At 53.8% G+C, this 10,039-nt stretch overlaps 1 protein-coding gene across 2 annotated transcripts; it reads right to left on the bottom strand.

Moving 5' to 3' along the window:
- Positions 1-3,228: 3,228 nt before the first annotated feature.
- Positions 3,229-10,033, bottom strand: AQP3 (aquaporin 3 (Gill blood group)). Of its 2 annotated transcripts, XM_008074479.2 has the most exons (6): positions 9,857-10,033; positions 6,750-6,876; positions 6,266-6,403; positions 5,790-5,908; positions 3,743-3,960; positions 3,229-3,655 (listed from the first exon to the last, which is right to left on the bottom strand). In XM_008074479.2, exons 1-6 carry the CDS (start codon positions 9,962-9,964, stop codon positions 3,487-3,489), a joined length of 879 nt encoding a protein of 292 aa, XP_008072670.1. In that variant the 5' UTR covers positions 9,965-10,033; the 3' UTR covers positions 3,229-3,486. The 2 variants fall into 2 exon arrangements, with proteins under 2 accessions (XP_008072670.1, XP_021562922.1); XM_021707247.1 differs by lacking the exon at positions 3,743-3,960 and having other exon boundaries at positions 3,536-3,655.
- Between the last annotated feature and the right edge of the window lie 6 nt (positions 10,034-10,039).

Below are 10,039 nucleotides of genomic sequence, written 5' to 3'. Positions count from 1 at the left end.
CACACACACACACACACACACACACACACACACACACACACACACACACACACTCTGAGGCAGGCACACAAAGACACAGGAACCAAGCTCAAGTTTCAGGGAGGCAGATTTTTTTTTTTTAATCGGAGTCTCTGTTGCCCACATTGGAGTGCAGTGGCACACTCACAGCCACCACAGCCTTGACCTGCTGGGTTCAGGTGATCCTTCCACCTCGGTCTTCCAAGTAGCTGGAATTGTAAGCATGTGCCACCACACCCTGCTAATTTTTTATTTATTATAGAAATGAGGTCCCACCATGTTGCTCAGGCTGGTCTCAAACCCCTGAGCTCAGGTAATCTTCTTGCCTCCACCTCCCAAAGTGCTGGGATTACAGGTGTGAGTCACTGCACCAGGCTAGGGAGACAGATTTTAACCCAAACCAGTCAGAATTTTAAGGACCAAAGTGGGCTATGGAGAGGGTTCAGCACAAAAAGAAAGGACAGAGTTGAGACTACCCTCCCATGGGGCAATTTCCTTTTCATTTGGATTGTATGAAGTGCAAGAAGATACCTTCCTAAAGGAGATGAAGAGTTTCAGTTTTTTTGTTTTTTTGGTTTTTTTTGAGTTGAAGTCTCACTCTGTCGCCCAGACTGGAGTGCAGTAGTCACTCCTGGCCACCGCAGCCTCGACCTGCTGGGCTCCGGCGATCCTTCCACCTCAGTCTTCCAAGTAACTGGAATTACAGGCATGTGCTACCACGCCCGGCTGATTTTTTGATTTATTGTAGAGATGAGGTCTTGCTGCCCAGGCAGATCTCGAACCCTCAGGCTCAGGCAATCCGCTCATCTCAGCCTCCCAAAGGTGCGGGATTATAGGCTGAGCCACCGAGCCCAGCTTGAAGAGTTTCATTTTAAAGCTTTCTTTTAATTTATTTTTATTAATTTTTTTATAGAGAGAGGGGTGGGGGGGGTCTCGTTATGTTGCCCAGGCTGATCTCTTTTGGGCTCAAGCAATCCTCCCACCTTGGCCTCTCAAAGCATGCTGGAATTATAGGCCTGAGCCACCGCACACATTCCATTCTAGAACTTTCTTTTCTTTACATATTTTCTTTTAAAGATGTGGGGCACAATTCAGGATTAGGTATATAAGTGGACATCGTACAGGTAAAGTTTGGGGCTCCCTTTGGTCTCCACTTTGCCTGGTTTGAGATCAGGTACCCTTATTGATGTTGTGCTCCCACCCTTCTAGAACTTTCTAACAGCCAGAACTGCTGGTGGAAGGTATACCTGAAGGTGAGGTGGGAGGGTAGGACTCTTCCCTCCTGTCCCTGGAGGGGTCACATTGCTGCATGGCTCATGTGTCCTACCAGCGCCTGCCAGGACCCTCTGCTCCTGGTCCTGGCTAGGCCTTACCGTTTCTCACATAGTCTGACTCTCCATCCAATATATTCCATTGGCTGCAGCTTCTCTGCCCTACATCCTGTGTATGTATCCCCGTCTTGCCTCCCTTCATCCCTCCCAAGAACCTTCTAAAGTCAGGGCGCTGCAAGCCATTGCCCCCACTCTTCCTCCCTCCCCTCTCTCGGGAAAGTCAGAATCCGTGGAAGGAATCTGAGGAGGAAGAGGATATTGAATTCGGTGACCTTTAAAAACCAGTTTTCAGTGTCCCTCCCCCACCCAGACCTCTCTGTTCTGCAGGAAAAAAATCACCAGGTGGCATTTATTGAGTATTTACATCCCCTGGTCACTGTGTTAAGTCCTTTACATGACTTACCTTCCCTTATCTCCTCCTCTCAACATCCCCTGATTCACAGATAAGGAAACTGAGGTTCAGAACAAGAACCTGACCACCCAAGATCATCCAGCCAGAAAGAGGTCAATGGACCTGGAATCCAGATTTGACCACTGGTTTATCACTGCTCCAGCAGGGCTCCCACCACCCCCTGGGCTGGCTGGTCAGGATCAACAGCAGAATTTGAAAGAAGGGGATAACAGAAGGGCCTAGGGCATGCTGGGGAGGGGAGCAGAGTAGGAGCACCAAAGGTGGGACTGGCGTATCCAGAATGAAACTGCAGCCACATTCCCCTCCCAAGGTTTGCCCTTCTTCCCCCCAGGGCCTGGGAAGGGGACACTCCCTCTGGCTCAGGTCCCTTCAACATTCCAGACACACCTCTAGGGAGCTGGGGACAAGGAAGGGGTGGAATTGCCTCCTCCACCCTCACCTCCCCAACGGAGTCCTGGCTGTGTGATCTTGTGTTTGCCACCCACCCTCTCTGGGCCATGGTCTCCTCTGTGAAAGTTGAGGAGCAAGAGCTGGCTTAGCTTCTTTTTTTGTTTTGTTTTGTTTTTTGAGTAGGAGTCTCACTCTGTCACCCAGGCTGGAGTGCAGCGGCACACTCAACGGCCACCACAGCATCGACCGGCTGGGCTCAGGTAATCCTTTCACCTCAACCTTCCAAATAGCTGGAACCACAAGTGTGCACCGCCACGCCTAGCCAATTTTTCTATTTATTGTAGAAGTCTCGCCAAGTTGCCCAGGCCTGTCTTGAATCCCTCAGCTCAGGCAATTCTCTTGCTCCTGCCTCCCAAAGTGCTGGGATTACAGGCATGATCCATTGCACCCAACTACACTTGATGCTCCTTAACTGGCCTCAGAGAAACAGCAGAGCAAACAGAAAGATATTTGTACAATTGACTGTTGTAGGCACACATTTTATTGTTTTCTTATAAAAGGTAAGAGTACATTATTGAGTAGAGGACTAAAGGAGTGAAGACGCTTCTAAAAGTGAAGTCTCCCAGCCCCCATTCCTAAGACTGTAACATCTGCTATATATATTTAAAAACAATAACAAAAATAAAACAAAAGCAAACATGAAACTCCTGACCTGGACTTCACCCAACCCCTCATCCTACATGATAACAGAAACATATTACACAGCTCCTACTTAGGTAGAGCCCAAACTCCAAACCTGAGCTCTGGCCCCTCCTCCCAGCCCCATCCATAACCACCCCACCTCCCCAATGCCTCTAGAAGCCCCTGGCTAGAAAAAATGGCAGACACACACAGTCAGAAACACATATATCTGCACCTCCTGTGTGGAGCCCCTGAGACACACATACCCAGGCCCTTTCCTCACTCACAGATAGACACGCTGCCTTCCCTGTCGCTGGACTCCTCACAGAGCTAGGATCGCTTCCACTTGGTCCCTTACCCTGAATATCTGGGAACCCCCCCCCAAACACACACATGTGCACCCACACACACACCTGCTGCCCATTTCCCCCGTTGGGAGGCCTTATTCCCTTCTCCACCTCAGCTTAGGCAGTGGCCTAAGGACCTACTGGGGCAAGGCCCAGTGGGAATCCTGAAGGAGGCTGTCCAGTGGAGTGAGGGTACACAGAGAGCTTCTTAGCCTGGGAGGGTGATCACAGAGGGGGCTCCCAGGGAATGGCCCCAGCAGTCAGTGGATGCTCAAGGCAGGGGCTATGGGCAGATGGCCCTGTCCACTCAAATCTGTTCCTTGTGCTTCACGTGCGCCAGCTTCACATTCTCCTGCTCATTGGAGGGTGGGGGCTGCTCCAGGTGACAGCCGATCATGAGCTGGTACACCATGACACCCGCGATGGAACCCAGAAGGGGAGAGACAATGGGCACCCACCACCAGTGCCGGCCGGTCCTGGGAGGAACAGACACATGTGGTCAGGCTTGGGTGGTCAGAACTGAGGAGGCAGGTAGTGGGGAGCTCGGTGTGGCTGGTACTCACGTGAAGACTTCAGAGCCCCAGCCAGCGATGGCCGTGAAAAGGCGGGGGCCAAAGTCCCGGGCAGGGTTGACAGCATAGCCGGAGTTGAAGCCCATGGAGGTGCCAATGACCAGAACCACCAGGCCCACGGTGAAGGCTTCCAGGCCTCGGGGGACAGGGTTGTTGTAGGGATCGACAATGGCCAGCACACACACGATAAGGGCGGCTGTGCCTATGAACTGGGGGGTGGGGGGGGAAACAGAGTGAGGAGCAGTCCCTCCCTGCCCTCTGATTCCCCTTACTGTGCCCTGCCTTCCCTCTTAGACCTTGCTTCTCCATGCTTGCTCTCTTGTTTGTTTTAGTTTTTGAGTCAGAGTCTCTGTCACCCAAGTTGAAGTACAGTGGCGTGATCGGGGCTCACCACAGCCTTGATTTCCTGGCTCAGGTGATTCTGTGCCCAGCTAATTTTTTGTTTTTGTTTTTGAGTCAGGCTCACTCTGTCGCCCAGGCTGGAGTGCAGTGGCATGCTCACAGCCACCACAGCCTCGGTCCACTGGGCTCAGGCGATCCTTCCCCTCAGCCTTCCAAGTAGCTGGAACTACAGGTGCACACCACCACGCCTGGCTAATTTTTTGATTTATTGTAGAGATGAGGTCTTGCCAAGTTGCCCAGGTTGGTCTCAAACTCATGCATTCAAATAATCCTCTCGCCTTCGCCTTTCAAAGTGTTGGTATTACTAGACATGAGCCACCACACCTGGCTTTTTTTTTTTTTCGAGTTGGAGTCTCACTCTGTCGCCCAGACTGGAGTGCAATGGCTGCTCCCGGCCACCACAGCCTCAACCTGCTGGGTTCCGGTGATCCTTCCGCCTCAGCCTTCCAAGTAGCTGGAACTACAGGCGCGCGCTACCACACTCGGCTAATTTTTTGATTTATTGTAGAGATGAGGTCTTGCCAAGTTGCCCAGGCGGGTCTCAAACCTGCGGGCTCAGGCAATCCACTCACCAAGGCACAGGATTACAGGCTGAGCCACTGAGCCCAGCTTTTTTTTTTAATGAAGATGAGGTCTCACTATATTGTACAGGCTGGTCTTGAACTCCTGGGCTTAAGTGATTCTCCTACCTTGGCCTCCCACAGTGCTAGGATTATAGGCATGAGGCATCATGCCTGGCCCAATTTTGTTGTTGTTTTTGAGTTGGAGTCTCACTCTGTCACCTAGGGTGGAGTGCAGTGGCACTCACCGGCCACCCCAGCATTGACCCGCTGGACTCTGGCGATCCTTCCACCTCAGCCTTCCAAGTAGCTGGAACTACAGGTGTGCACTACCATGCCTGGCAAATTTTTTATTTATTGTAGAGAAGAGGTCTCACCAAGTTGCCTGGACTGGTCTTGAACCCACAGGCTCGCAATCCACTCACCTCAGCCTCCCAAAGTGCTGGGATTACAGGCTGAGCCACTGAACCCAGCTTAATTTGGTTTTTATAGAGACGAGGTCTCACTATGTTGCCCAGACTGGTCTCAAACTCATATGTTCAAGTAATCCTCTCACCTCGATCTCCCCAAATGCTGGGATTACAGATGTAAGCCACCATGCCCATCCTAATTGTTTTAGAGACAAGGTCTCCCTCTGTCACACAGGTTAGAGTGCAGTGATATGATCATAGCTCACTGCAGCCTTGAACACCTTGCTCAAGTGGTCCTCCTGCCTTAGTCTCCCAAGTCGCTGGGAATACAGGCATGTGTCACCACAACCAGCTAATTTTCAATTACCTGGAAGGCCAAAGCAGAAGGACTGCCTGAGCCCAGAAGGTCAAGGCTGCAATGGCCGTGAGGGTGCCACTGCACTCCAGCCTGGGCAACAGAGTGAGCCTCTGACTTAAAAAAAAAAAAGGCTGCTGGAGAACTGCGTGTTTTATAAGTACATGCCACCATGTTCTGATGAAGGTGTCCCCCCAAAATCAGAAACCCTGTTACAGTCAAAGAATCTTGTCCCCCAGGCAGCCCATGAGCACAACCAGGGCAGCTCAGTCCTCCTCCCTGTGTTCCCCTCACATGTCCCCAGACCATACCTGGTCGAAGAAGCCATTGACCATGTCCAAGTGTCCAGAGGGGTAGGTAGCAAAGATGCCAGCTGTGCCGTTGGGGCCCGAGACAAAAAGCTCATTGTTGGCAAAGTTCCAGATTGCATCTGGTGACAGATTAGACCCAGAGTGGGTGAGGGCAGAGGCCTGAGCCCAGACTTGCCTCTCAGGCTGCTCCTGCCTCCCCCCCACACCCCACCAGGGGTCGTGGATGAGTATCATTATGCTGTATGATTCTGGAGGCAGAGGGGTGGAGTGTGGTGGGGTGGAAGACCTGAGACTCTGTTGTTGCCCAACTCGTTTCTTTCCCCTCATGCCCCCCACCTTGGGCCTGTGTGTGAAGGAGTGAGTCATGAGCCCAGGGCCTGGGCAGGCCCCAACTGTCTGTCATCAAAAGGCCGGGTGCCAGAAGGTCCTGGGGGGTGGGGTAGGGTAGCGAGGAGGGCAGGGAGGGGAATGCTTACCATAATACAGCCCAAAAACGATCCCAGCACCCAAGAAGGCCCCCAGTGTCTGAGCCAGAGTGTAGATGGGCAGCTTGATCCAGGGCTCGCGTGCCAAGAAGCACATGGCGAAGGTCACAGCAGGGTTCAGGTGGGCCCCTGGGAAGAGGGGAGGGGAGACCTATTAGCTACAGTCCGCCACAGCGGGGAGGCCAGGGTCCCCCACATATCCCTCTTCTCTGACTCGGCAAGAAGGGTGCAGAAAGGGTTTCTTGTACAGGATGGAGGTTGAACTGTGTAACAGGCCAGCTTTGAACATCTCTGTCTTCAAGGAGAGAGTCGAAGGTTCTAAGTGTCAAGTTCCTTCTCCACCCTTCTATCCCAGGGGCCCAGAGCTGAGGCCACAGTTATGACCTTCCTTTGGGATTGCCAGTGGGACACAGGGAGGGAATGCTAGTGCAATGCTGTCAAGGAGCAAGGACCGAGAGTGGAGTTAATGCCTTACCAGAGACCTGGCCAGCGACAAGGATACCCAGGGTGACAGCAAAGCCAAAGGCCAGGTTGATGGTGAGGAAACCACCGTGCGTGCCCCGGCTGAGCACAACTTGGGCCACGGAGCCACAGCCAAACATCTGTGTCAGAATACAGAACAAGACAGGGAGGGTGAGGACCCGCAACTCTGACTCCAGAAGCCAGAAACCTCTACCTACCACCATTGGGAGGACTGGAGGTCCTTCTTGGGATCCAACCCCAACCCCTTTTACTGCAATTGCAATCCCCAGAAAAGGGAGCCATGCCCTCCCACCCCCGTGTCTCAACTCTAACATAAGAGGACCCTATGGAAGGGATGGACAGGGCCTGAGTCAGGGAGCCCAGAAGATGGTTGAACCACCTTCACTGATTTTCCTTGAATCCCAGCAGAAGTAGGAGCAGGGGGACAGCTTTCACCTCAGCACAGTTTCTCCCCAGCCCTTCAGGTCTGGCCTCTAGAAGCAGGATGCCTCTCTGTCATCAACCAACTGCCTCAGACAAAAGATCAGACAAAAGGCGATGGTGGTGGAGGGCACAGTAAAAAGGGAGGAGGCCAGAAGTGAGGCTGAGTCCACTTCTGAATCCAGGATGTCAGAGCCCTGGGTCTCTCCACAGCCCCTTCAGCATCCTCACCCTCCTTGACCTGTCCCTGTCTTAGTGCCTCTTCTCTCTATCTGCCCTGACGTCTCTGCTCTCAGAGGTCCAGGTTCCCTGCTCAGAGTTGGAAGTCCTCAAGTCAGGGATCTGAGTGGCCCCTCTCACCCTCCCCAGGCCAGGACCCAGGGCAATAGAAGTGGGAAGACGGGTTCTGAACTTTCTGCCGGGGATAGGGGGACTAAAGGGAACTAATGCCCTGGGTGTTCTGCAAGCTAGGACGTACTGTATCTCCATTCTCTTTGTTCAAATGTGGAAATACTTCAGCAGCAGCTGGAAAGAGTTGTCTCCCTGAGCCCCCTGCGTGTCCCCCAAAGTGCTCCAGCCTTGTCCCTGCGTCTCCTCTGCCACCTGCTCATACCTAAAGGCTTTATGCCCACACAGCAGGCTGAGGGCCTGGTTCATTCTGATGGGTCCATGCCTGTTGTCCTGAGTTGTTAAGTACTTGGATTATCATCCCTCAGAAAGTCCAAGAGATAGCTAACCCGCAGTGGTGATGCAAGGCAAAGGTGTGCAGGCAGGTGAGAGCAAAGATCAGAGATTGTGAGTGTATGTGTCAAGCGGGGTGGTGGGAGACAGGCACTTGAGGGCCTGGGGCACCCTGCCTGGCTTGGCAGGCCCCAGCCTCAGCTCCTGCCTGCCTGAGGCCCAGGTCTGGCACCATCCCAGGAGGCCTTGGAGGGAGGAGCTGTCAGAGCCAGTTCTACCACCTTGGGGCTAATCTTCCTCTTCCTTCCCCAGCCCCCAGCCCTGTGTTCTTGGCCAGGACAACCAACCACCCCCTCAACTCTTCTAGGTACCCCAGAGAAAGGGGCTTTCCTCACTCATGGCCAACTGCGATTCTGCTGCTGTAGGTCTAGACCCCCAACACACAGAGGCATGCAATCAGGCCCTCACCCACCTCGCAGGGTCTGCCCCCCACCCCAAATGGGCAATCCTCGAGGTTCTGCTTTTCATGGATACCCAATACCTCACATCCACCTGGGCCTGGAAGCCTTCTCCACAAACATGAATAACACCCTCCTTTTGTGGTTTGGGATAAGCCAAATGATCCGGGGCACATTTGAGGCAAACGGAGACTTAGGAGGGAAGCAGGAGGCCCTTCTTGAAAAGGGAAGACACCCTCCCCTGGCCTAGCCGCTCTAAAACAGGTGGCTGGACCTACGAATCAGATAGGGAGCAGGGGCTCCAAGGAAGGCAAGTGATAACTGCTGCCTCCCACCTCCTTCTTGGTGGGGGGGTGGGGGGTGGGGACGGCTGCTAGCGCCACTGGTCTTATGAGGGACTGGATAAAAGGCCCCACGTGGCTTCCCCTCTTCCTATTCTTGGAAGCCAGAAGCGAGTCTTAGCCTTCCTTCTCCCATAGAGCTTGCTCCTTCACCACTACCCATTTGGACTGGGCTTTCCCCAGTCCTACTTGCCACCATTTAAGCTTCCTAGTCCGCAGGGGCCAGCTGGTCTGTACTACTAGGGCTGAGGCTGGGACAGGAAAGGAGTCACCCACCACTGCAATGCAGCAACTGAACCCAGAAGTAACCCAGAGGAAAACAGGTGTAACCACATGAGTGGTTGAAAATCAGAGAGTAACTGCGGCAGGAAGTGGAGACCGTAAACTGGTGTGTCTACCAGTCCCAAGCAATATAAACAGAGTCACCTAGGAAAAATCCAGGGCGAAACTGGTGTGACCAAGGAGTAACTGGGACTGAGGAGTAACCCAGGCAGGGGACCCATAGAGTGAGAGGAAAGGGAGTTGCTCAGGGTGCTAGCAATCTCCTGCACGGATGCTAACAGCATCTGCCTGGGTAGCTGACAGGGTCTGGGAGTTGCTCAGCCTGAGAAGAGTGTCTTTAGATACATGGCCCAGCTTCCTCTACAATCTCCTGTCTTCAGAAGTGTCCTTTCTTCCCGCTTTGCTGTTTGCTGCCGGTGTGGCCTCCGCCCTCTGCCCCCACCCGTGCCCAACTGTCCTCACTTCACTGCAACTTTTGGACTTTCTCAGGCTTAATTATTCATTAGGGGCCAGGCCCAGGACCCAAATAATCTAATGGGGCCCATTTGCCTCTATGCCTTCCAGGGCAAGCAAGCTGGGGGGCCGTGGGAGGCAGGAGAAAGGGCTGGTGGTCGCAACTGCAAGGTCGTCTCTGCGCCCAACCTGTGGGCTGGGTCACCCGTGGGAGAGTAAAGGATCAGAGCTGTCACCGGAGAGTAACAGCTGTCAGTTGGGCAAAAATCAGAGTTGTCAGAGATGGGGTTAGAACTAGGGGGAAGAGGGCTTTTAGGGGTCAGCTTGAGCCTCCAGGATTAAGTGTGGGGGGTCAGAGCTGAGCGAGGGTCGCGGCTGAGGGCTGTCTTGAGAATCACAACCCCTCCGGTGAACGAGGCCTTGGGGAGTGTGGGGGCTGGAGAGGCAAGGGCTCCCCCACTCACCACGAGGATGAGGGTCCCCAGGCACTCAGCCAGCGCCTGGCGGAGCAGTCGGTAGCGAATGTGGAGCATCTCCCCGCAGCGGGACACCAGCTCCTTCTGTCGACCCATGGCGGGGGCAGGCGGCGGCGCTGTCGGGCTGGCAGGGGCGGCCGAGCGCGGCGGGAGGTCAGCGGGGCGGCGAGC

The sequence above is a fragment of the Carlito syrichta genome, unplaced genomic scaffold, assembly GCF_000164805.1.
Source record: "Carlito syrichta isolate Samal-C Ts95f unplaced genomic scaffold, Tarsius_syrichta-2.0.1 Scaffold316469, whole genome shotgun sequence".
NCBI lineage: Eukaryota > Metazoa > Chordata > Mammalia > Primates > Tarsiidae > Carlito > Carlito syrichta.
This window is presented reverse-complemented; position numbering and strand designations above follow the sequence as displayed.